The sequence below is a fragment of the Elgaria multicarinata genome, chromosome 7 (genome assembly GCF_023053635.1).
Source record: "Elgaria multicarinata webbii isolate HBS135686 ecotype San Diego chromosome 7, rElgMul1.1.pri, whole genome shotgun sequence".
NCBI classification, from domain to species: Eukaryota; Metazoa; Chordata; class Lepidosauria; order Squamata; family Anguidae; genus Elgaria; species Elgaria multicarinata.
The window spans coordinates 108,434,120-108,461,396 of record NC_086177.1 but is presented as its reverse complement, the minus strand read 5'-3'; the positions used below and the strand labels follow the sequence as shown (position 1 = coordinate 108,461,396).

The 27,277-nt window shown below is 40.5% G+C and overlaps 1 protein-coding gene across 1 annotated transcript in view; it reads left to right on the top strand.

Annotated features, from left to right (window-relative positions):
- AGO2 (argonaute RISC catalytic component 2) overlaps positions 1 to 27,277 on the top strand; it is a 57,371-nt gene that overhangs the window by 13,975 nt on the left and 16,119 nt on the right. Inside the window, exons 2-11 of the mRNA XM_063131183.1 lie at positions 7,907 to 8,102; positions 11,980 to 12,100; positions 17,695 to 17,876; positions 18,691 to 18,827; positions 18,981 to 19,115; positions 20,011 to 20,098; positions 21,207 to 21,354; positions 22,766 to 22,885; positions 23,485 to 23,607; positions 24,758 to 24,891. Coding sequence (XP_062987253.1) covers positions 7,907 to 8,102; positions 11,980 to 12,100; positions 17,695 to 17,876; positions 18,691 to 18,827; positions 18,981 to 19,115; positions 20,011 to 20,098; positions 21,207 to 21,354; positions 22,766 to 22,885; positions 23,485 to 23,607; positions 24,758 to 24,891 — 1,384 coding nt within the window. The remainder of the gene's footprint in view (positions 1 to 7,906; positions 8,103 to 11,979; positions 12,101 to 17,694; positions 17,877 to 18,690; positions 18,828 to 18,980; positions 19,116 to 20,010; positions 20,099 to 21,206; positions 21,355 to 22,765; positions 22,886 to 23,484; positions 23,608 to 24,757; positions 24,892 to 27,277) is intronic.

Genomic DNA, 27,277 nt, shown 5'->3' with positions numbered 1-27,277 from the left:
TGGAATACAAGTCAACATTTAAAGACAATAGCATGTACTTCCCTTATACTGTTTAAATGTACGGAAAAAATGGATGCTGAAACCTATTGGCCCATGAGACATTTCTGTTGTAAATAATTTCTGCAGACATTGTTACAACCTCCCGAAGAAGGCCTAACAGAAAGCTAGAGGCTGAAACACGTCAGGCTTGTTTATAATAAAGTTGTCTACAGCATCCTGAGCTATTCCTTTTTCTGGCCCACTAATTTAGCCTTCCCCAAACTGGTTCCCCTAGATGTGTTGGACTACAATTTACAGCATCCTCTAATCAGCATGGCTGGCTGGGATGTTGATAGTGGTAGTCCAACACATCTGAAGAGCACCAATTTGGGGAAGGCTGCACTAATTAATTTTAGTAAGCCAAAGAACTGTGCATGAAATGCTGGCAACCACTCATCTATATCAACGAAGTTCAACTCCACTCCACTGAAGTTGCTGGGGAACCTTCAGTTTTGCTATCGCTTCTTCTTAGTTACATATCACTCTGAGACATATATGAATTTCAATGATATGTATTCAGTCTTTCACATACTTGCTAGGGTTAATTGAAAACACATTAATTGCAATTTTGAAACTGCCAAATTTGCCTGATATTGTATTTGCAGTTCATTGCTACTAATGAAGGTACGAAATGGAAAAATTTCCATGGAAGAATAGAATAATGGAAAAATTCCCTGCCTGCATTACTGCTCACTTTTCCAAGCAGTCTCCCCTTACCTTGAGAAAGAGAGGATGATTCAGGGGAGAGTTGTCACTGGAAACAGGGGAGGTCTTCACTAAGGTAGAGATGATGCTGTTGCACATTTAAAGGAGTGTCATTTCCTAGCATGTAACATAGGATTTTGTAGATACCCTCTGCCTCAGAAATTGCAAAGCAGAAAAAAGGTATAAATTGTTCTTTCTAGCATACACAGTGGAGTCCTTTTGAGTTCAGAGGCTAGAAAGAAAGACCTTTCTAACAAATATGGCTGTAGACAGGAAAAACAAATTGTCCTCAGAACCTGCCCCATTGGCTTGGATAGCTGTCTTGGCTCAGAACACGGAATGACTCTGTGCTTTGGCTCGCATCTGAGGTGGAGCCTCACTTCACTTTTTGAAGCCTTGGGTGTCTTCCCCATTGTCTAATTTCAATGAGCACCTATAACATGTTTATTTTTTTGGCAGAATTGGGTGAAATTTGCGGTCATATAAGTCCATTTGGAGGTGTTGAGACCTTCACACTGCTTCAGACTTGAGTCACCTCATATTTGGAGTCAGTATGAATATTTCGGAATCAGGGATATTTGCCTTGGATTTGTGTTTCATTTGAGCTGTTTGCACAACGTTCCTGGCAAAACCTTCCTACTGCCAGTTACCCTCTAAAAAGTTTTTGTTGTTGTTGCCAGGCAGGTGGGGTGGAATTAGTATTGGAGGGATATGTTTTATCCATTTGTTAGTTTCAAGCTTTTCTTAAGGGAGCTTAAAAACCACATATTTTTCCAAGTGAGTTGATGGGAATTTTCCCATCACTACTTAAAAGTAACTTAAGCTTGGCTTGATTGTTCACATAGAGTTTTACAATTAGACTAATAATGTTATCTGGATTTATAAAAATCTTTGAAGGTCATGAGATAACTGATTTCTTCCTTGGTACATCACTAATCAGTCTGAAATTTTAACATTTTATTTTGGAAATTAAAATCAGTCTTTCAGATAACAATGTCATCTGTATTTGTGATTTAAACTGAACATTCAGTGTGCACTTAGCAGGCATATGATATTATTAATATAAAACTACTAGCAGGTCAGCTCCCTTATTGCAGTCTATTGAAAATCAGCCCTTGGCACAAGCTTTTGTCCCTCCCTCATCACTATGTATGTTGCATGGGGTTCGTGTAATAGACTCCCTTTCACACCCTCAGGTGGGTGCAGACTTGTGAACAGGTGCTGCCCTGGGCAGGTAGAGCTGGTCTCTTTGTGGGCTTTGGCACTAGGTGTACCAACAGTAGGCATGCCAAGGTGGGGAGAAAGTGTCCAGTTCAGCTGTAAGGAAGAGTGTCATTTGGGCATTGCATTTGCCTCCAGGAGTAGGCTGAGGTCGTTGCTGGCTCTATCTGAAGTGACAGCAGTGACAAGCTCAGGCTGTTATCAGGTCCACCTGCGGGAGTAGGCTGGCTCAAACTACAGGACTATATGTAGTCATAGAATCATAGAATAGTAGAGTTGGAAGGGGCCTAAAAGGCCATTGAGTCCAACCTCCTGCTCAATGCAGGAATCCACCCTACAGCATACTTGACAGATGGTTGTCCAGCTGCCTCTTGAAGGCCTCTAGGGTGGGAGAGCCCACAACCTCCCTAGGCAACTGGTTCCATTGTCGTACTGCTCTAACAGTCAGGAAGTTTTTCCTGATGTCCAGCTGGAATCTGGCCTCCTGTAACTTGAGCCCGTTATTCCGTGTCCTGCAGTCTAGTCTTAAACAACTTTTTTTTTAAAAAAAAATATGTATATGGAAGATTGCTGATTCCTCTCCTGTCCCTTTTACTTCACTACATTTTGTACCTCTTGAGGAATGAGTTTTGGGGTAGTATGAGGTGGGGCTGGAAAAGCCAAATAGAAGTGTAGTTCTTTGGGTTCCAGTTCACTGGATTGGTGTCCCAATTAATGTGTTACAATCATATTAAAGTATATTCCTGTTTAGAATACCAGAAAATGATAATATTGGATGCTTTTTTATATATGGAAGAAAAATTACTCTGTGATCTCTTGTTCTTGAAAGTAATATTCCACTATTAGCCTTTTTTAATATGCAAAGATCTTACATTTCATTTATCACTGAGAAAAATATAACATGCTAGCATGCTTTTACATCGAGACTTGGTCATGCTTAGAGTAGACCTATTGAAAACAATGAGACTTAAGTTAGTCATGACTAATTAAGTCAAATCTGGATCCAACCCATAATATTTTTAGAAGCTCATAACTGAATTTCCGTTTACTTAGTTCTGCTACTAGAGTTGCTGTTTGCACTTTAAGTTTGCATAATTGGTCATTATTTAAGACATCTTCGCTGTAGCAAGTATACTGTGAAATTAAGCATTTATGTAGTTCTGGAACAGTTTTAGAGCTTTGACAAAATAAATACATTCAATGCATATCCAAGTTCATGAAAATTTAATTGTTTTACGTATTGGCAGCTGTAAGGTTCGTAGTAGTTCTTAGAGAGAGAAATTACATATATGAATGAAAATAATGACATATGTAATTTTTAAAACTGCTTAGTCTTGAACAACTTGGAGATGTATTTGAAAATAAATTTCACAGGTTTTAAGTTTCAAAATTATTCTTCAGAGTATCATATAACTTCAACTCCATAACGCTCTTCTGTTTGGAACTGATAGGCAAAGATGGAGAAAGAACATTTACTGTTTAGTCCAAGATAAGGAGTTCACTTCCAATAAGCTGGCAACTATTAAGACCTTCTTAAAGCTATATAAAATAGGCTTTGGTAGACCTTAGTATCCTACAAAGGTGTGCTGTGTTGAGTTTGCAAAATATAATCACATGTCAAGCTATTCAGATGTAATATTTATGAGTGGCTTTTGGGTGTACCTACAGGAAGTTCAGAAATGGATTGGAGGATCATCCGTTCAATCCCCTTCCTTTCTCTTGTCTTTCCCAGCAGCGGGGAAAAACAGGTGCTTGAGAGAAGAACATAGCAAAACGCACTTTTGCTGGGAGTCCAGCAGAAATTAAATTATCCTTCCTCTGCCATCACACACAAGAGAGAACTAGACCAGGTGGGAGTCTTGAGTATTCCCAGGTCCCCAATAGGATATGAACTCAAGTCTTTTCTCTCCTCCCCTCTTCAAGTTAAAAAAAAAGGATCTTGCACTCAGCTTTTCATTCTGTATTTCAGTGGAGTTTGGAGTGTGTAATCAATCATCAGAAAATTTTAAGTGGAAGCTTGCTTGCACTTATTACTCATTCATCTGTTCAACCTTTATGCTACAGAGACATCTCTGGTGCCTTAGTTCAATGAATAGAAAGTCATTTAAATAAGTAGGCATGTTACCCAGATTATGCTGAAGTACCTATAATGTCCAGGTATTTTGAGAGGTCTTAACTTGACTGCCTAAATAGCCTACCTTTCAGCCCATTGGTGATCACCTCTGCAGTAATTTAGTAATAGCTGCTTGTTCCTTTTACATATTGTGAAGCTATTCAGTTGGTTATAAAGCGGTGGTCTCAAATTCTGTACACAGAATCTTGGAATTCTGTAACTACCTTTCAGAAATTATGCAACAAGGTTGATAGTGGCAATGATAGTGGTTTCAGCACATTCTACAATACACTTCAGTATTTGTGGGGTGCCAATGAGGTTCAGGACTCACATGAACAAGGGAGAGGGCCTTTTCGGTGGTGGCCCCCCGACTGTGGAATGATCTCCCCGATGAGGCTCGCCTGGAACCAATACTGTTATCTTTCACACGCTAGGTCAAGACTTTTCTCTTCTTCCAGGCATTTAACAGCATTTAACAACTCTAAGTTTGTTTTTTAACGGACCCCAGAATTGGGGTCCATTAAACATGTTTTTAAATGGATACTGTTGTTTTAATGTTTTTGATGGTTTTAAATTTTGTATATTTTTAATGTTTACTGTTTTTAACTTTTGTAAACTGCCCAGAGAGCTTCGGCTATGGGGCGGTATATAAATGTAATAAATAAATATAAACTGGAAATAAGTCCTAGAATTTCTCATTTCTTTAGAGTAATTGCCGAAGGCTGATTAGTATGTTATTTTTTCTGGTGTAAGGTTTCTCAGTTGAACAAATATTGAGAGAGCAAAGCTTCCCCCTAGGACGGACGTGATAGTAGAGAGAGAGAGGAATGGAAGTGAGCATGCCAGTTCTCTTGGGTTTATTGTCCCGAGTCAATAATTCCAAGTTAGGAAAAGATGTGAATATGGGCCTGTTCAGAAGACATGCTAAACCATGGTTACACAACGAACCCTTTTGCAACAAATGGTTAGTGTGTTTAAACCGTGGTTCACACGACACGCTAAGTCATGGTTCACATGATACACACTAAGCCATAATGTTTAGCTCAAAGTGCTTAACCACCATGGCTTAACATGTCATCTGAACAGGGTCTATAATTCTTAGTAATGTGTATTCTTGCTATTTAGATATAGTCGTTTCTGTGTCATTAATAAGTTCTGGAATGGTTCTTCAATAATTAAGACAGTTGTAGGGGGTGGAGGGAGATGTTCATTGTGTCCTGGAACTTGTGAATCAGAATTTTTTCCAATGACTACAGCAGGTTCTAATTTAGCATGCTTGGTAGACCTATGTTTAGCAAATAAAACATTAAACATAAGCAATATTATTTGTATATATCGTATGTCTCAATGCAGAAAAGGGCAATGATCAGAGGCCTAGAGCAACTCCCCTACAATGAAAGGGCCTATTTAGAAAAAAGGGTTTATTTAGAAAAAAAGATGAGTAAGTGGAAACATGATAGAAATGTATAAAATTATGCATTGCTATCGAATGTGCTCCTCTGGACACATGTACAAACTTGTGTATGTTTTCAAGATATGCATTCATTATGGAACCTTTCAAAGTTGACAGTAGGGCATCTGACAGGAGGGGACCGAATGAAAAGTTGTGTTTGTTGGCAAGAGTGAGAGAAGAGCTTTCAGGAGCAGAACGTACATTGCTAGCACCACAATACGTAAAATATTTATTCTGGTCAGCTAGAAGCATACAGTTCACCAGCCTCTCAACCGTAGCAGCATACATGAGTCAGGTACATCATGGGGTATTTGTCTTGCTCCTCACCTGCAACCTCAACAGCTGGTCATAGACTCTAGGAGCACCTGCACATGGAGATGAATGGGTGAGAGGGAGGGGAGAGTGTCAGAGCAATACAATTCAGACAAGACATAGTATTCATGTGCATGGCAAAGGGTATATGTGGGTAGACATGAAAGACATTCCAGCATGTGTCCTTCCTGGGAAACTATTCTGGCATCCCTAGTTATTGGAGTAGAATGGGGTTGGGTGTTTGGCTGGGGTCTCAATATGCTCAAGTTTCCACGAGTGTTCTAGAGACAGGTCTCTTTGTGCAAAGTACTCCTTCAGCATGCAAGGTGACCTCACTGAACTCCCCCCTTATAAGTTCTAAGTGTGCCTCCAATGGGACCAGAGAGATATAGTGTGATGCTGCACACCACTACTCTGCGTCATGGTCTCTTTGTGTGGGATTTATATACTGATAAGAAATATGATTGGATGTTGAGTTGTGTTCTTTGTCTCAAACTAAGACCAATTAGCTTAAATGAGCAAAAGTTTAGGATAGTTAATTAGTTTTTTTGTTTTTGTGTTGTGATTCTGGGGTGAGATTGGGTCATGGCAGGAGAATTCTGAAGTATGGGAGAAGGAGCAGAAGTGAGAAACAAAGTGCAATCTTGGAAAGAATTACACTCTCCTAGATAGGGTTGTGCTCTATGTAATTGAATATTAACATGTTTTAGTGGTTTAGATTAACCAGTTAATATGCATCGTTATTTAGGAAATGTGAGGAACTATTGGGAAACTTGATTTAAATCCTGCATTTAAATTAAATCTCTGCATACAAGCAACTGACCTTTAGAATTTTAACCAATTTCCTTGAAATGACATGAATGCAAGAGACATATAGCCTTATATTTCACAATTTAGCAAGAATTGTCACCATTTATGAGTTTGGAAGATTACTTTAAAGAGCAGGGACAGTTCTTGGACTTTAATACACAGATGGTATGGGGACGTTTTGATCTTTCCAGGTGTTCTGCATGGACTGCTCTTTTGTGGGTATGTGTATCTTTGTCTAGTCATGGCAACCATCTGTACTGTATGAAACAATATATTCTTACAACGTTTTTAAACAATTGCAAAATGCAGAGAAGTAGGATTCATTCTAACTTGTTTTATTATTTCTGAATTTATTGTTGTGAGAAATGCAATCTTCTGTGGTATAGAGACTATGGAGAGTATAAGCACTATATAGGAAGTACAATGAGTATATGGTAAAAATTACTATTTATTAGTATAATGCTGCGTTATAATTGCTGTCTGTGTTGGGTCACTACCATATTAGACCCATTGAAAGCCAGTCAGAAGTCTGAGCAAGTCCATATTTTCTTGCTTTCTGAACTAAATGTTATGTGTACTCCTACAGTATAATTAAAATATAAAGAAATTTAATGTTAGGTCCCCATCTTGTTGATTAGTTATTATATTGATTTGCAATATATTTAGCTTTTTGGAAGTAACCTTGTTACAGATACTGAAATGAGCATAGAAATATCATGTCAATTTGGAGAAAAGCAGTTACAAAATAATATTTCAGCATGTGATCCACAAACAGCATCATCAGAGTTACTGCACTTAAATCAGGTTAATCCTATTTACTTACATGGTGGTAATAATACCAGCTTTGATGGATTGTGGATCATGCCCTCTCTCTCATTACTTTGCTGTACAGCTGTTTTCTATAGTATATGTTCTTTGGCTTGCATTAAAATCTCTTGTTGCTAAGCTGGTTTTAAGTGAAGTACTCTGGCTTGCTTAAATAATATTTGGACTGCAGCCATTGATTTTACTATATTGAGAGTGATTTTCACAATTAATAACTGGGAAAATTACTGGATAATTTTGATTACACATCCTCTATTCTGCCTTTCGCTCTTGTTTATTCATATTTCTTACTTTGCTATTAATAACAAAAGAGGTGGAAACGAGATTGAAGGAGTATACACGCTTTTCTCTAAAAAATAAATATATATCCTTGAAACTTGTATTCTAGGAGCCTGTATCACTTATTGTGCTTCCCCCCCCCTTTCTAGTACTTGCAACACCTCCGCCACTGCCACCTCCAGTGCAGGCATATGCATTTAAACCTCCTCCTCGACCTGACTTTGGTACTTCAGGGAGAACAATCAAACTACAAGCCAACTTTTTTGAAATGGACATTCCCAAAATCGACATCTACCATTATGAATTGGATATAAAGCCAGAGAAGTGCCCTAGAAGGGTTAACAGGTACTGCACATTTTGCTTTTTCCTCAGCTTCTTATATTTCATTTGCTTCATTTCAAAAACAAGTACACTGCAAGTAAACTTTGAACCATTTCTTACCTGGGGGTCGATTCCTATAGTAAACCAGAAGCATTAATTTCTGTGTTCTGTTTGCACTTAAGAGTAGCTCCTCATAAATACATAATTGGTTTCTCCAAATCTTCTTATACCATCCTAAATACCTCCTTTACTCCCTTACCCTGTGATTAGCGGTACTGTGTTTTAAATAAAATGTCAGACTTCAGTTGGTATTGGTGGTATGGCAGTACATATCCACGGATTTCACTGCAGTTCATCTGCTTCAACCAGTACTGAACTTGCTTTCTGGTTGGTACTGCAATTTCTTATCAAGCCTCAAATGGAGAGGTGATCTTACCAACCACTTGTTTTCCTGTCTTCACCTGCTGGCAGGGGGAAGTAAACTCATTTGTCTGGTGGTATAAAAGGACTTTGGAGAAACTATATATAACAACAGGTAAGCGATTACACGCCTTCATCAGATTTCCTGTGAATGGAAAATTGACAGATGTAGGCTACTGGGTTTCATCCCAAGGGTCTTTTAGATGGTTGCCTATAAAAGCCATAGTGACTGAGCTTATTTGTAGGCAATCATGTGCTGCTCTGCATTCTGATCCCTGAATTACCCCAAGGCTGGTGTAGATCTGGGCGGACTCCTTATTTTATGAAGGGAAGACTGAAAACAAGTGAAAATGTTCTGTTCCTTGGTTTTAGCTGTCTTGAGTAACAGTCTGATAAGTGGAAATGTGGGATATAAATTATTCCATTAAATAACATTAATACTGCCAATTTGCAGAGAACTGCCCACATCTGGCAGGATATTTTGTACCCTTACCGTATAACACCACAGTATCTTGAAAAGTGCCAAGCATTTCACAAAGAAAATGAAGATTCAAACGTGTCATTGGTCATGGGAAAGAACACCCCCCCCCCCCGCACCACATTCTTTGTAAGTGCGGAAAATGGCAAAATAGCATTAAGGTAATACTACTTGGAGTTAGATACAATTTATTGTACTTGAATTGTTTGGGGTTGAATTTATTTCTAACAAAATATAGCGAAAATTCATGGTGGCAGGTGTGGGTCAGACTTGAGTTGCATCTCTTTTGATAATTTTATAAATCTACTGTGCTTGAGCTAATAAACCAAAAAATATGTTTGGCTTGAGCCACGTTTTCCTTCTGATTGCTTGAAGGCTTACAACAAAGTAGAAAACATTTCACCAGTCCAGTATTTCTAGAAACATTTTGATATTGAAATGTCTAATTGAAGCCATTGTACCTCTTATCCCCTGCTGTAACTAAGTTTGTGTCTGCAACTGCATTTGTTCATATCACTCTCTTCTTACCTTGGTCTCTGCTGTTCTCCCTGCTCCTTCAGTTGTCTCCCCCAGCCAATATGTAGATGGCAAACTCCTGGAGGCAATAATCTGCATTTTTTGCCTAAGTCACTGTGTAAACTGTATGTAGTAGAGAGTAACACTTTATGGATTCCTGCATTGAGCAGGGGGTGGGACTCGATGGCCTTGTAGGTCCCTTCCGACTCTGCTATTCTATGATTCTAAAGTGACCATAGATAGCACTCTATAAATAATCACTACTGATATGGTGCATTAGTGTACACACCATTTTTCTTTACTAATTGTGATTAGCACTGCACGGAACCAATCAGATGCTGCCTTTGGGTGTGTGGCCAATGTGGGCACTGGAGAGGCAAGAGTACTGCCCCCTTGTGCTCCAGTTCCTCATTGGCTGAATGCCTACAAAGGCAGCATCTGATTGGCTCAGTGAAGTGCTATTCATAGTTCATAAAGAAACGTGGTGTGTTGTGGGACTGCAGTTGTGGCAGGGCTTTCTCTTACTGGCACACCAAGTGGAGATTGAGCCACTGCCTGTAGTACTGCCCACCACCTGTCAAGGGGCCCTCCCAGACTGCAGGGCTCCAGATCTGCACCCTATGGTCTTGAGAGTGGGGGCGGGGGATGGCAGAGTGGAGAGGACACCAAAGTCTAGTAGTTCTACAAAACAGAAAACACTATAGCAAAATGAGAATTAGTGGCTACTAGAACAGGGACGGGGAAACATGTGGTCTTCCAGATGTTATTGGACTGAAACTCCCTATCATCCCTCACCATTGACTAAGCTGGCTAGAGCTGATGGAAGTTGGAGTCCAATATCTTGAGGGTCATGCATTCTTCATTAGAGGAAAAGCATGAGGGTGGATTGGTTGCTTGAAGAAAAAGAAGTAAATAATTTTGGTTGAAATTAGGGAGATGAAGATGAAGGATGGTTTAGATTGGAATTTTGGACTGGAAGCAGAAATGACACTGCACACACTAACTCCTCTCTTTTTCTCTGTAACTAAGTAGTTCAGTGCACAATAATGGATCATGTACAGCTGTGTATGTGTATAAAATGAAATCATTCAGACACAACACTCACACAGCAAAAAATAAAAATGAAGATCCAGACATACCACAAAGGAAAACTCAGCAAAGAAGTAATAGTAACAGCAACATGCTATAACTAATATATACATTTCTGACACTCTTACAGTACTAAAGGAACAGAGATAGAATCACAGAACTGCTTCTAAATAAAACCTATCTTACAGAATTAAGGCCCAAATTGGTGGTAGGGGGAGTACGCACCTAAGTTCTAAAGACAAAAAGACAGATTAAGCAAACACAAATGAACACGAATAAATGAAATTTAAGGACCAGAGGGTGAAAATGAACGGAATAGATTTGGAATTCAAAAGGAAAGTTTAGGACTGAGAAGCTTGCAACAAGGGGCATTGTTTTAAAAATGAGGATTGAAGGATGAAGAATTCAGGAAGGCACACAAGTAACATCACAAATGAAAAACTCCTCTCTTTCACTTGGAACCTCTTCAAAACATTGCAGCTCAGATGAGAACAACTATCAAAGAGCAGCTTTGAGCAATGAATTTTATAAGATTCATTCAGATCTCCTTCCCCAGAGGCAAAATGATTGGAAAAGCCCTAGTAAACTGTTCTCTGTGATCAGAAGATAGACCTGACAGTCACTGAATTCCTGTTCTCTCCCCACCCCACCATCCTGGTGTTTGTCATTCATGGGAAAGTGACAGTAAACTAGTCAATTTTTGAAGACAGTGTCTTTCTTCGTCCCTCTGTAGCTCCAATTCATGAATGAAGTTACAGAACAGTACAGCATCAGGTCTGATCTCATTGGAGGAATCCCTCTGAAGTGGCTCAGTCGATTTGAGAGTCAGCCCAAACCAATGTACATCCTTGGCTTTCTTTGTAGTGACAAATAACAGAGGCCAGATTTAACCACCACCCATTGAGCGACATAAACTTGTGCATTTAGTATTCCACACTCCTAATATCTTGGTTTTAAACTATCTCACTTAAGCCTGTGCACTGGAATGCAGTGGAGTTATGGCCCAGGAAATGGATCCTGTGCTGACTTGCTCGTATTATGTGTGCAGTGGCTAACAGTATGGCTTACAGGGGAGTCAGCTGCATGGGATTTTGTGTGGGTAAGTTTTTCTTTCTGCCCAACATCACATTTTTATTGGGCATGAGTTGTGAAATCAGGAAGCTCCTGGCTCAATCTTCCTTCTTCCATACATTTTTAGGCAAGCCATTCTCCTTTGTTTCTTCTCCCCACACAATTTGCAATATGGATTGGAGGAGTCGTGTATTTTTCTGCTAAATGACATTTTTGTTTTTGTTTATAGCTATAGTATATAAAACAGGGATGGCTTCTTCTTGTAACACCTTTTTTTTTTTTTTGAAGAATGGGATAAACTTTGTTAACATAATTCTCTGCTTCCAGAGAAATAGTTGAACACATGGTCCAGCACTTTAAAGCGCAGATATTTGGGGATCGTAAGCCAGTATTTGATGGGAGAAAAAACCTCTATACAGCTATGCCACTTCCAATAGGGAGAGATAAAGTAAGTATATAATGCCAGCTTGAACTGTGATTCCAATTGTTCCGTATATGATTTTGTTAATTTGACAATGGTGCATGCTTTCCAAGTTCTTGCTTGTTCATTACATTTGTATCTCCAGTTTCCTTCCAAGAGCTGAAGGTGGTATACATGGTCTACATGGTCTTCTCCTTCATTTTATCCTCACAACAGTCATGTGAGTTAGATTAGGGTGAGAGTTGGTGACTGATCCAGTGTCATCCAGTGAGCTACATGGCTGAGTGGGGACTTGTACCCACAGGTCTCCACAGTTTAGTCTGATACTCTAACCATGACACTACAATTTCTAAGACAGAGACAGAGGTTGTAAAATACTTTGGGTTGACACACTCATTGCTTTTAGTAACGATTTACATGTTAGTCTGTTGCAACAAAATCAACAAAGTGTTTTGCAGCACATTGTGAATTTGATGAATCTGCATCTGATCGTGTGGGCTGTAGTTCACACAAGTTTATGCTATAACTCTGTTAGTTTTTAAGGTGCATAAGACTCTTGTTTTTAGCAAATAAAACAGTAAGTCTTTGTACCAACAGTGGGAAGCAGTGTCTTGAACAATGGTGAAAATTTCAGTGGGGTTTTCCAGCAAAACCTTACCAGAGAATGGCTGGAGGAGTGCAAAAGCTTTTGCCTCTGCTTTTAGTTAATTACAGCTTCTGGTGTTCTCTGAACTAAGAACCGTGTTCAATATTAATTATGGTTAGTTTAAACAAACCAGATTCAGAAACCACAGTTTAAAGTTAGCTTGCTTGCTCTAAACTAGCGGTAGGTGATACTAACCATGGAAAAGAAAAGCTTCTGAACTCTTAATTGTGTGAGTGGAGATGGAGAGAGGAGTGTGCAAGCTGAACACTCACTGTGGCTCATTCCTGCTTGTGTATGTTGTATTAAACCATAGATTTAGCCAGTGTAAATGCAAAAGTGGATAGGAGAAGTGACTTCCAGTTGCTCCTGTGGTTTGCTACCCATGGTTGTAGATATTGGAACACATGCCCAACACTACAGTGGTTATTTGTAAAGTGTCTTCTGTGAAAAAGAAACTTTGGAAGTAGAAAATGTTCACATTGTATAAGATTTTGTCTGTAAGAATCAAAACCTTGGCTTTTCTTCTCATAGCATCTAGAGTAGGGATAGGCAACCTTTTTACTCTCAAGGGCCAAATTCCTTTATATGTGATTTGTTGGCGGCTGCATGTCACTGGTGAGCGTGACTGAAGGCAGTGGTGGGCAGGGGCAGACTCAAAAGTGGTCACCCCTTTTCTCTTTGTGGTACCTTCTTTTCTCTCTCCCCCTTCTTCATTCCCACAAAGCAGGCTGCCAGGGAAAGGACAGATCACTCTTGCCAGAGGTCTGAGCTGGCCACCTGCAGACGGCTTTTGAAATTAGGCTGAAGACCACATGGAGTCAGTCCGACAGCTGCAGGTTACCCACTCCAGATCTAGAAAGTGCTGGATTAGGGTGGTGTGTGTGAACATGTCTGGGTATTTTGCAATTACGCTATGTCTGTTCTGAGCATCATTAGTATAGTTGGAGCCCTGCATATTTTGCTGTAGAATTGTCCTGAAAAAAATGTCAGGTTCTAAGGTCTATTCGATGGAATTTAAATCATAAAGTATACAGTGATGTGGGTTTTCCAGAAAACTTTGAATTAAAAATTTGGATTGGAAATTTTTCAGTTTGCATTGGAAAATCACTAAAGAGTGATCTAATTCAGCATGTTACTAAAAAATAAAATGAATCAATTAAGCTAAAAGAGTATCCCATGTTAATTTTTTGTCGCAATACCCCACAAGTATGTGACCTGAAATATTAGAGGAAAGTAAAGTAAAGCATACTTCATGTGATTTAAATGTTATATTATGTATGTACTTTTAGTGGAATACTTTCACAAGTTTAAAGACAATAGCATGTACTTCCCTTAATTAAATGTAAGAAAGAAACAAAGGTACTGAAAACCGTTGACCCACTAATTCAGCCTTTGCTGACCTTGTGCCCTACAGATATGTTGGACTACAACTCCCAGCATCCTTCAGTCACTATGAAGGGCGCCATGTTGGGGAAGGCTGCACTAATTAATTTAGGGAACCCAAAGAATTGTGGTTGACAACTATTCAGCAATTTAAACAGAGTTCAAGTCTGCCACTGAGGTTGTTTGGCTATCACTACTTATTAGTTCCATTTCACACTGAGATGTTTAAGTATTTCAATGACATACATGTATTCTCTCACATGCTTGCTATGGATAATCACATGGGAAACACGAATTTCAACTTTGAAATTGCCAAACTTACTTAATATTTTATTTGCAATTGGCCTCCTGTCATTGTTACTAATGCACTTACAAAAGACAAAAATTTCCACGGAAAAAATAAAGCACTGGAAAATTTTCCACCCCACATCACAGATATAGAAGATTGGAATGGTTTGCAGTTTGCATATAGGTGCTCCAGCTTGTAGCCTGCTCAGGTTTTCCAGGTCAGCTGCAGGTGAACATTATACTTGGAACTGCTCTGAACGTTGGAGGAAGATTGCTGCATCCTTTTCCCCCCAAGAGCATAAAAGCGTGGATGCTCACATTTTTACTCCCGCCTTCTCTTTGCTGCTCTTAACTGATCTTGGGGTAAAAATGTCGACCTGGATTGTTTCACATAACATAAAATTAAATTAAATGGATAGTGTACTTATAATTAGATCTGAAAAAGTAGTTGAGCCTATTGTTTGGGTTTCTGGGGAGACTTATGGCAAAAGCCAAGTACACTTAGGAAGAAGGAGACTTGGTGATAAAAGACACATTGTCTTGTTTATTACCTGAAGTCTGTGTATCACAGCACTAGTAAAATCTGCTTCCTGAAACAGCTTTGTCAAAACGTGATGATGATGATCTAGAGGTGTGGCCTGCAAGATCCAACTTGAAGAAAAGTAAATTATTCAGAGCAGCTTCTCTGGACATTTTGTGACCCCTTTTCAGGAGCTAGGTGGATACCAGCGAGAGGGTACTTTCAGTTGTGGCACCCCAACTCTGGAACATTCTCTCCAAAGAGGCTCACTTGTAATTGACCCAAATGTGTGTGCCCAGCAATGGGGAAACCTTTTAATTGCTGTGTTTTTATGTACTGCTTGTTCGTTTGTTTATGGTATTTCTATGCTACCTTTCTGAAGTCAACTAAGGCAATTTACCAAAAAAAAACCCAACAACAACAATCCCAAACAGGATAAAGTAATCTAATAAAAACATGGTAAATTGCTAAAAGCAACTCAAAAAACATAATAAATTGAAATCTGTCTCAAATTTTCTACTGTTCTGTTCTAATTTTGGTATTTAAATTATTATTATTATTATTATTATTATTATTATTATTATTATTTTTATTTATTTATTTATTTATTTATTTATATAGCACCATCAATGTACATGGTGCTGTACAGAGTAAAACAATAAATAGCAAGACCCTGCCGCATAGGCTTACATTCTAATAAAATCATAATAAAACAATAAGGAGGGGAAGAGAATGCACCAAACAGGCAGTATAAAAGTCAGAACAAAATCAAGTTTTAAAAGCTTTAGGAAAAAGAAAAGTTTTTAGCTGAGCTTTAAAAGCTGCGATTGAACTTGTAGTTCTCAAATGTTCTGGAAGAGCGTTCCAGGCGTAAGGGGCAGCCGAAGAAAATGGACGAAGCCGAGCAAGGGAAGTAGAGACCCTTGGGCAGGTGAGAAACATGGCATCAGAGGAGCGAAGAGCACGAGTGGGGCAATAGTGTGAGATGAGAGAGGAAAGATAGGAAGGAGCTAGACTGTGAAAAGCTTTGTAGGTCAACAGGAGAAGTTTATATTGGATTCTGAAGTGAATTGGAAGCCAATGAAGAGATTTCAGCAGTGGAGTAACATGGTCAGAGCGGCGAGCCAAGAAGATGATCTTAGCACCAGAGTGGTGAACAGAAACCAACGGACTGATGTGAGAAGAAGGAAGGCCAGTGAGAAGAAGGTTGCAGTAGTCCAACCGAGAAATAACCAAAGCATGAACAAGAGTCTTGGCAGAAGAGACAGACAAAAATGATCGAATCCTGGCAATATTATACAGGAAAAAACGGCAGGATTTAGCTACTGCCTCAATATGAGGAATAAAGGAGAGCGAGGAATCAAATATAAAGCCAAGACTACGAGCTTCCTTGACCGGAGTAAGTGTAACATCATTGACAGTAAGAGAGAATGAGAGATGAGGAGAAGGTTTAGGAGGAAAAACAAGCAATTCAGTCTTTGCCATATTAAGTTTCAAACGACGATGAAGCAACCAAGCTGAGATATCTGAAAGACATGCCGAGATACGATCGTGAACATCAGGAGAAAGATCCGGAGATGAAAGATATAATTGTGTATCATCGGCATACAGATGATATTGGACGCCATGAGATTGAATAAGATTACCCAAGGGCAACATGTATAAAGAAAACAACAGCGGACCAAGCACCGAGCCTTGCGGAACCCCTACAGAAAGGGGAAAAGAGGAAGACGAGCTGCCATTAGCCAACACGCTGAAAGAGCGACCTGCTAGATAGGAGGCAAACCAGTTATAGACAGAGCCACAAAATCCGAGGTCATGAAGGGAATCTAAAAGAAGATCGTGATCAACCGTGTCAAAGGCTGCAGTTAGATCAAGGAGAATAAGAACGGAATAATGGCCTTTAGACTTGGCAATAAGAAGATCATTGGTAATCTTAGTAAGGGCTGTTTCAGTGGAATGCAAAGGACGGAATCCAGATTGAAAAGGATCCAGAGCAGAGTTACTAGACAGAAAATCAAGACAACGAGAGTAGACCACACGCTCCAGGATCTTTGAAACAAACGGCAACAAAGAGACAGGTCGGTAGTTAGACAGAGATAGCCTATCAAGAGTAGGTTTCTTGAGAATAGGAGAGACTGTAGCATGTTTAAAAGCAGAAGGAAATGAACCAGAGGACAGAGAAAAATTAATAATATGAAGCAAGGAAGGGAGGATAACAGGGATAAGGTTAATAAAGACGCGAGAAGGAATCGGATCACGAGAGCAAGTGGAAGGCTTTGAAGAGCGCAGTATTGTAGACAGTTCATCAGCGGAGACCGAAGGAAATGCAGAGAAGTTTGCAGGAGGAACTGACAGATGAGGAACAGGAACTGGAAGAGGAGCAGAGCTGGCCAGATCAGAGCGAATAGTTTGGATTTTAGCATTGAAAAAAGAGGCAAAGTTATTAGCAGACAGAGAGGCGGGGAGAGATGGTGGATTAAGCTTCAGAAGAGAATTGAAGGACGCAAAGAGCCGCTGAGGATGCTTAGCATTTGACTGGATCAACATTGAGTAATACTGCTGTTTGGCCAATGAAATAGCAGAAGAGAAAGAGGAGAGAACAAATTTGTAATGGACAAAGTCCGCCCAGTCCCATGTATTAGCTGAATTTGCATTGAATTTTTTGCTGTTACTTTCATTGACTGTTTCTTATTCAGAAGAGTTTAATTCCCTTTGTTTATGCTTCTAGTGTGCATCGTTAAATGGAAAGAATCATCTTGTTGTGCTTTCCAAATGTTGCAGGTGGAATTGGAGGTCACATTGCCAGGAGAAGGGAAAGACAGAATATTTAAAGTGGCGATAAAGTGGATGTCGGGTGTGAGTCTGCAGGCTTTACATGATGCTCTCTCTGGTCGTCTTCCAAGTGTTCCTTTTGAAACAATTCAGGCACTGGATGTAGTAATGAGGCACCTGCCTTCCATGAGGTAAGGGAAATTAGGAAAATGTCCATTATTATTATTATTGCTACTACATTTAGGTCTTTAGGGAAATTACAGTGCTGGAGCTAATTGCCTTAAAGTCTCAGCTTTTGTTTTAAAAAGCAAATTTCTGGTCCTTTTACTTGAAGACAGAGAGATTTAAACAAAATGGTGTGAGCTTTAATGTACCTATGGAACTCCAGTGTGAATGTGTGTGTAGCTCCTCGGTTCATATGACTGGGACAAGCGGGTCTATATCAAAGCTACTGCACCTTGGAAGTTGCCCATACATTGAACTGAACTGAAACCCTTGAAGGCAGAAGTTGAAATGAGGCCCCAAAAATTATTTATTTATTTATTTATTTTATTGCACTTATATACCGCTCCCATAGCCAGGGCTCTCTGGGCGGTTTACAGAAATTCTAAAACTAAGATTAAAACGAGTATACAAAATTTAAAATTCTAAACACAGAACATACACACATAAAGCATTAAAAACCATTAAAAAACCAAACATGTGGGTGATTAAGATGTGCCGCCAAAAAGTCAAGTATTTGGGGCTAGCCCTTATGCAACCCCCATATGGCTTTTATTTGTCTCCTCCCCCGCCCCCGCCCCGGCCTTCCGGCAATCACAATGAACCTTATTGTTGCAAACAACGCTAGCCTAACTCTGATTCCACGGGACTTTCCAGATACTGATCAGAATTGTTCCTAGTTGTGCTATAATACAGTTGGACCAGGGCTATCTTTGAAATAATGTAGGTAAAAATGTTTTCTACTTGGGTCTGTCTGAATAATCTCTTTGGTTTCTATTTTAGGTATACTCCAGTGGGCCGGTCTTTTTTTACTGCATCAGAAGGATGCTCAAACCCCTTGGGTGGGGGCAGAGAAGTTTGGTTTGGATTCCATCAATCAGTTAGGCCTTCACTGTGGAAAATGATGCTTAACATTGATGGTATGCTTTGTGTTACTTTTCCATCTGTGTTTGTTTACTTTTCTGTTTAATTGCCTGAAAGAATGCTCTCTAGTCAAATTTCTGAAGGATATCCTTAGATCTGTAAAATTTACTTCTGTCATTTGTTTCCTATATTTTTCTTTTGATTTTTAGTATCTGCAACAGCATTTTATAAGGCACAGCCAGTAATTGAGTTTGTATGTGAAGTTCTGGATTTCAAAAGTATTGAAGAACAACAGAAACCTCTGACAGATTCCCAAAGGGTTAAGTTTACCAAAGAAATTAAAGGTAAGAATGTTAAAAGAAGCTGGGGGGGAAACTTTCCTGTGTGCAGAAAATTGTGAATGTTTGCAGTGACTGCTTTATGGTGAATTGGCTTTTGAGGAACTGTTAGAATATGGTTAATTTGAGATGACTTTGACATTTAGATCTGAAGGAAGTAAAATTAGGATTGCAAGAGATCAACATTCTTGCAAAAGTCAAACTGATGCGTCTTTAGAATAGGTTTGAAATTCCCTGAAGTTTCTAGTGCCTGTATATGTGTATGTATGTTAATTTGTCACATATATTTCGGTGGGTTTAAAGCATGACTAAGTCTTGATCCAATCCTGTTGTTACTACTACTACAACAAAAATATATATAGTAAGTGTCTTCTGCTGATCTAAGGGGAAATTATAGGGCATTATCCCCCCAATGTGTTGTCTTGGTACAGGGCTCACCTAATGATACCTGTCTGGGATGCTTCTTGAACAATATTTCACCAATTATACTTCTCAAGTATTTTAAACAGCAGTGTTTTCTTAACACAGTGTGAACATTTCCAGATCTATTTGTTTATTTTATAAAAGATTGATTTATTCATCATTTATTGCATTTCAATACCTGCCAATAGCTGAAGTTCTCTGGGTGGTTTGCAAGATCTAGGGCAGATTGAGCCATTTTCAGTAATATATGTAGATTTTATAATAAATACTGTTGAATTGCGAAGAGAATTGACTACTAATTACTGATGGCATACAAGACTACTGTCACTACAGTGAACTTCTGAAATTATAAGAGGGTAACTGTGTTGTTCCGTTGCAGCAAAAGAACCATAAGGTGTCACAAGACACCTTGTATTCCTTTTGTGGAATTTGGGTAAAAGGAGATGGAAATTGACTGTTTACATTCCTAAATCATTAGGTTTGAAGGTGGAAATCACTCATTGTGGGCAAATGAAGAGAAAATACCGCGTATGCAACGTTACCAGACGACCAGCAAGTCACCAAACGTAATACTCGTCTTTGGATTTTGCTAGTAATTTTTTAAAAAGAAGTAATTTACTTTGTACATGCGTCCTGCATCTTCTTTTCTACTCATTGATTGTGAGACTACTTATCCTTTAATATATATTGATCAGATAGAGAACTTAAAGAAGACACTTTGATTTGGTCACATTTTCTAGTTCAAAATTCTCCCTTCCTGATGCCAGGAAAAATATATGTTGTTTTCAGGGGCTGTGTGACTCTTTTGTTCCAGGGCCCACAATGCTGACTTAATTTTGCCCCATCTTGATTTTTTCAGTTGTTTAAATATCATGTACCCCCCCCCCCCCCCGGTGAGATGTTTAGCAAGAAACAGGTGGATGTATAGATCACAATTTTATTTTGCACAGACTGGTAGTGGTTTCTAATCATAATGGTCGTTTATCACTGGAAGTGGCAGAGGTTGTATTTAAAGAGGGATTGAAAGTCTATAGGGTTCATAACAGGGTTTGTCTGTTGCCTGTGAACTGCTCCAAGTGTCATTTCTCTTACCAACCTGCCCGGTCACTGAAGTCATCCAAGGGCCTGGTCCTGGTGGTTCCACATAGATCCATCCTCCGATTGGAATTCAGCGTGGTGGCACCCCTCCTGTGGAATTCCCTGCCTCTGGAGGTCAGGCAGGCGCCAACCTTGAACTCCTTTCGGTGCCTCCTGAAAACATCTTTATTCCAAGAAGCCTTTCTCTAACATGCAGCCTTGGATTACTGTTATTGCTTCTTTTAAATTTTGTTTTAACTGTTTTTAGTCTGTTTTTATTTTCATTTTACCTTGTACACCGCCCCGAAATTTTTCAATGGGGAGCGGTATATAAATATTCTAAATAAATAAATAAATTCTGTGCAGCTTCTAGAATTGCAGCAAGTGCATCCTGAGGCCTGCTCTAGGCTTCTAGCCTCTGGGAGATGGAGCCATCCAACGTGACAAGTGCTGGGCATTATGACTACGTAGCATCCACCTGCCTGTTTCCAGAGGCAGACATAAGCATTTCTAAACTTGCATTCTGAAGTACATCATATGAAGTAATGTGGAAGTAGTAAATTGCATTCTTTCCCTCTCAAACTTGGCTTCCTGTAGATTCCCGCTTCAGCAGGAGAGCGGACAGACAGTTGAATGCACTGTAGCGCAATATTTTAAGGATAGGCACAAGTTGGTTTTACGCTACCCTCATCTTCCATGTTTACAAGTTGGACAGGAGCAGAAACATACATACCTTCCTCTGGAGGCAAGTAATCTCATTGCTAAATAGGCAGGTTTTCCTCATATATTTTTGTTAACTTTTTGGTTCTAGGAGGTGTTGCCAATAGTTTAGCATATTATTTCCCCATTAGGCTGCGGTCATTTTCCCCCCCTGTCTTAAGGCGGAACAGCACTAATGCCAAAAGTGCTTGTAAAACGTCTCCAGTGAAAAATCACCATGTTTCTGAACCCCCTTTATCTAAATCAGCTCTGATCTTCCATTCCTTGGCCAGGTGAAGAGAGGGAGGCTAGAGAAGGATATGGCAGACAGGTAGGCACCCACTGGCTTCCTCTACAAAATCGCCTGGTGTGGTGCATGTTTGTATGCATCGTGGGGAAAATAGGGCTCTGTTAAGCTCTTTGGGGAGCATTTCATAAGTAAGCAATGTGTCTGCAGCGGCGGGCTAAATCAGGCCCTATATCATCAGCCTTCCCTAACCAGGTGTTTTGGACGATAACTCCCAGAATTCCTGATGATTAGCCATGCTGGCTTGGGCTCACAGGAGTTGACGTCCAAAACATCTGGAGGGTACCATGTTGGGGAAGGCTGCCCACTGTGTTCTGTTTTTGGATAGCTTTGAGCCCAATACATGGTCTAGGAGCATTTATCGTTGTAGCGTAGCTGAAGCTAAGTAGCTGTGGACCTGAACATCGCAAGCTGAATATGAGCCAACAGTGCGATATGGCTGCAAGAAAGGCAAATGCTATTTTGGGCTGCATTAATAGAAGTATAGCTTCCAAATCATGTGAGGTACTGGTTCCTCTTTATTCGGCCCTGGTTAGGCCTCATCTAGAGTATAGCGTCCAGTTCTGGGCTCCACAATTCAAGAAGGACGCAGACAAGCTCGAGCGTGTTCAGAGGAGGGCAACCAGGATGATCAGGGGTCTGGAAACAAAGCCCTATGAAGAGAGACTGAAAGAACTGGGCATGTTTAGCCTGGAGAAGAGAAGAATGAGGGGAGACATGAGAGCACTTCAAATACTTAAAAGGTTGTCACACAGAGGAGGGCCAGGATCTCTTCTCGTTCCTCCCAGAGTGCAGGACACGGAATAACGGGCTCAAGTTAAAGGAAGCCAGATTCCAGCTGGACATCAGGAAAAACTTCCTGACTGTTAGAGCAGTACGACAATGGAATCAGTTGCCTGGTGAGGTTGTGGGCTCTCCCACACTAGAGGCCTTCAAGAGGCAGCTGGACAACCATTTGTCAGGGATGCTTTAGGGTGGATTCCTGCATTGAGCAGGGGGTTGGACTCGATGGCCTTGTAGGCCCCTTCAAACTCTGCTGTTCTATGATTCTATGATTCCCTTGGATGGTATAGCACTGGAAGGCCCATGTAATGGAAGGTTATAAGTATAATATTTTAAAAAAACTAATTCGTATGTTGTAATGTTTTAGGTATGTAACATAGTGGCAGGACAGAGGTGTATAAAGAAGCTGACAGACAATCAAACTTCCACTATGATAAGGGCAACTGCTAGATCAGCACCAGACCGTCAAGAAGAGATTAGCAAACTGGTGAGTCCACTTTCTTTCTCTCTCTCTCTCTCTGGAAGTGGGGATGCAGAAGTATACATAGAGTTGCATGTTCTATATGGAAAGGAAGCACATATCTTACCCATATGTGAGGTGTTTACTTCACACAATTTTACTTCCAAGGTTTGGTCTTTCAAAAAGTTTGAAAATGTCTTGGTGATGACGGAGGGTGGTGAACGGAAAGTGAAGTCACAGCATTGGAAGGGCTGAGAAAACGAGTAGGCGTTTATATAGTGTTAAGTCCCACTTCCCCAATATTTCAAAACATTGTTCAGCCCCACTCTGTTTTCTGAGCCTTATCTGGCCACTTTTCACCTGCTTCAAAGTTTACTTTTCCTTTGCAACTATAAGAGCTAATGAATTGCTGATTGCTCCCTTTGAAGAGACCAGGCCTTGATTACTAATCAATAAAGCGCTTTTGAACCCTCTGTCGCTGGAATGGTGGAGTCGTGCTTAAGGGCTGTTTGGATCTCGTCCTTGGGTGAAAAGAACATTGATCTAACACAAGGACTATATTTGAGGATTTCCATCGTATTGTACTGAAGGATTGTTGTCCTTGTTACTTTATCTTTTGCTTCTAGATGCGAAGTGCAAGTTTTAATACTGACCCTTTTGTTCGTGAATTTGGAATTATGGTCAAAGATGAAATGACTGATGTGACGGGTCGGGTCCTGCAGCCGCCTTCAATTCTGTATGGAGGCAGGGTATGTGAACAGAGATCCTGTGCGATCTGTAGCAATTTCTTCTCTTTTTTTCATCTTTATGGTTTGTCAGGACAATAAATATTAGTACTATAGTATGCCACAATTTTATTTTGTAATGTAGTTGTTTGGCTCACATATGCTGTTAATGTGAAAGTTGTCTGAGTGTCTATAAGCCAGGAATTCTCTTGTCCACACATTCCTTCCTGTTGGAGTGGCTCTATTAAGAGAAATCTTTTCCATCTGCCTATCTCTTGGAAATGATCTGATGATATCTGAAGTATTTAGTTGCAAATGATGCCCTCTTTCATTTGGCAGAAAAAAATAGAAGCTGTTCTCTATCCTGGTTGTCTTTTGTAGCTCCATGAGTTGTCTTCCTCATTGTAACCTACGGGTGATTGCAGGCAGTTATGTGCTGTGATGACTTCTAGGTATAGAAAAGAAGATACAGGCTCAGTTCAGACAACAAGTTAGTCAACGCAGTGTGAAAACTTCACTCAACGGTTGAGTTTTTAGAAGGTACTCCCCACACAACATGTTCTAACTCCACTATTGTGTGACTGTGGGCTACCATAGAGTTGAGTAAAATCTATTGCGACGTTTGATTGACAGTTCCTTTGCCCTCTCTCCTCCCCCAGACCTCCCTATGGTATCACATCAGCTGTTGCTGCAAAGAAACACTCCCAGCATCTCTCTCTGTAGCCCATGGGAAAAGTCAACTCAACGCAGTGGAAAACTCCATGAAGCCTGCCACGCAAAAGTTGTGCACGAATTCTTCCCTGCACAGCATGGATATTCAGCATGGAGTGTTTTCTAAAACACACACACACACAAAAGCCACTGTGTTGCATGGAGTTTTCCCTCCAGACAACACATTTCTCAACAGTGGCGTAAAAACTCCACCATGGAATTCTGAAACCACCGTTGAGAAATGTGTTGTCTGAACTGAGCCGCAGAGTTTAGAAGTCATAGATTGTTCTTGGGTCTGTAATACATTTTACAGGGAGAGCCCTGATAAAGAAGCTTCAGTGGATGACTTTATGGTTTCCCGAGAGTGTAGAGGTTTGACATGAGGGTATTTTGAGATATTTCAAAGTCTTTGCAGTGTTCTTTTGCTGTAGTAAACCATTCACTACTTCTTTCCTATTTCTAGAACAAAGCAATTGCTACACCAGTTCAAGGGGTTTGGGATATGAGGAACAAACAGTTTCACACTGGAATTGAAATAAAAGTCTGGGCAATTGCTTGCTTTGCTCCGCAGCGCCAGTGCACTGAGGTCCACCTTAAGTAAGCTTTTTATTTTATTAATGTTATGTTCCCATAGTGATTTTGAATGTTATTATCATAGCTTCTGACATTATTAAGCATATATGACCCTTAAGACATGCCACTTAGTTTTCAGAGTTTTATAATGACACAGTTATTGACTCCTCCAGAAATTTGAGAAATGCTGTTAATATAACTGAAAATACACAATACATACTAATGTCGTATTTGCTGTGCCTTTATCTGTATCATAAACAGAAATGCCTTGTGGCCCAAATATCTGAAGGAGAACCTTTCCCTGCGTAAATGCTTAAGGGGAGATTCTTCTCCAAGTACCTGTGGTACATTATGTGACACCCAGATTTATTTATTTATAGCATTTTTAAATCACCCAATAGCTGAAGCTCTCTGGGCGGTTCACAACAATTGAAACCATAAAATACAAGACAATAAAATACAATATAAAAGTTTAAAATTATAATATAAAAACAACCAAACAGAAGCTAGCAGCCATGCAATAGTTAAAATAAAATCCAAGATGTAAAACAAACTGAAAAAACTAAAATACCTGGTAGAATAAAAAAGTCTTTATAAACGAGTACAATGTATGTGCTAGGTGAAATTCTCTAGGAAGCTCATTCCAGAACCAGGTGCCACAGCAGGAAAGGCCCTCTTCTTAGTAGTGATCCACGTCACTTTCTTTGGCAGGAGCTCCTGGAGAAAGACTGCTGAAGCAGATCTTAAGAGTCCAAGGTGGTGGAGGAGATGATCCTTCAGGTAGCCTGGTCCCAAGCTGTTTAGGGCTTTGAATGTTAGTTACTAACACTTTAAATTGGGACCAGACATGGATTGGCAGCTAATGCAGCTGGGAAAATACTGCTGTAATGTGGACTTGGTGGCCAGTCCCTGTTAACATTCTTTGTGCCCTATTTTGGATCACCTAGTTTCTGGGCCGTTTTCAAAGGCAGCCCATGAATAACTCTTTGCAATAATCCAAATGAGAGGCTATCAGAGCAAGGAAAACCTGTAGCTAGGCTATCTCTGTCCAGGTAAGGATGTAGTTGGTATATCAGTCTAAGATGATAAAAGGTAGGGGTGTGCACGGACCCCCCGCTCCGCCCCGCGGGCCGATCCGAAAATTTCGGATCGGTCTGCGCCGCTCCACCCCGCTCCGCCCATACTCCGCTCCTCTTCGCCGCGGAGCTCCGGCTCCAAATCGGAGCTCCGCAGTGGAGGGGAGTGGCGCCAGGTAAGGCCGGGAGAGGAGGGCGGGGGGGGGTTTACAGTGACGGCGGCAGAGCCCGGTAAGGGACCAAGGGGGAGGGGAGCCTTACCTGCCTCCGTCTGCGGTCCGTCAGCTTCTTCAATTGAGCCCGCGGTTCAACCAGGAAGTCTGGGCCGCAAGTGCGGCCTAGACTTCCTGGTTGAACCGCTGGCTCAATTGAAGAAGCCGACGGACCGCGGATGGACGCAGGTAAGGGAGAGGAGGGGGGTTTTACTGGGCCCTGCCGCTGTCGCCACATGGGCGACAGCAGCAGGGCCCGGTAAACTCCACTTACCTTTCCGGCGGAGCTCCGGATTGAGGCGAAGGATCCGCCTTCACCTCGATCCTATTCGTCACGCTCCGCCGGCCCCCCAATCCTCTTCGCCTCCGCCTTAAGGGCAGGCGAAGCCCCCCGCTCCACTTCTAATTTGCTGGTCCGATTAGAAGCGGAGCACATCCCTAATAAAAGGTGCTCCGTGCCACAGAGTCCACCTATGCCTCGAGTGACAGTTCTAGATCCATGAGCCCCCCAAAATGACAAACTTGATCCATTAAAGGGAATGCAACCTCCTTCGGAACAGGTTGAACATCATCTAGCCAGGCAAATGAACCACCCACTAACAGTTGTCTGGATTTAGTTTCAGTTTATTGGCCCTCATCCAGTACATTACTGCACTGAGGCACTGGTTCAGAACAGCCACTCCCTCACTTGTATTTGATGAGAAGGAGAGATAGAGCTGGGTGTCATCTGCATATTGGTGACACCTGGGTCCTTATCTCCGGATATGTGGAACACCTAATTGTGAAACACTCTCCCCATGGAGGTGAGCCTGGAGCTGACATGATAATATTTTTGGCACCAAGTCAAAATCTATTCCCCACCCCACCCCAGGCATTTTAAATTGCCTTATGAACCTGGGTGTTGTTGTTGCCTCTATTATGTATTTTCAGCTTTTTTATTAAAGTTTGTTGCAGATTTATTAGGATTTTTAAATTACATTTTGTGAAAGCCCCATAAAATGAAGGGCAATATATAAATATTTAAAATGAAATGAATAAATAAAATAAATCTTACCTACTTTTGAGACTACGTTAATCATTGGCAAATTGAAATCGGGACTAAAAGAACAAACAACCCACGCC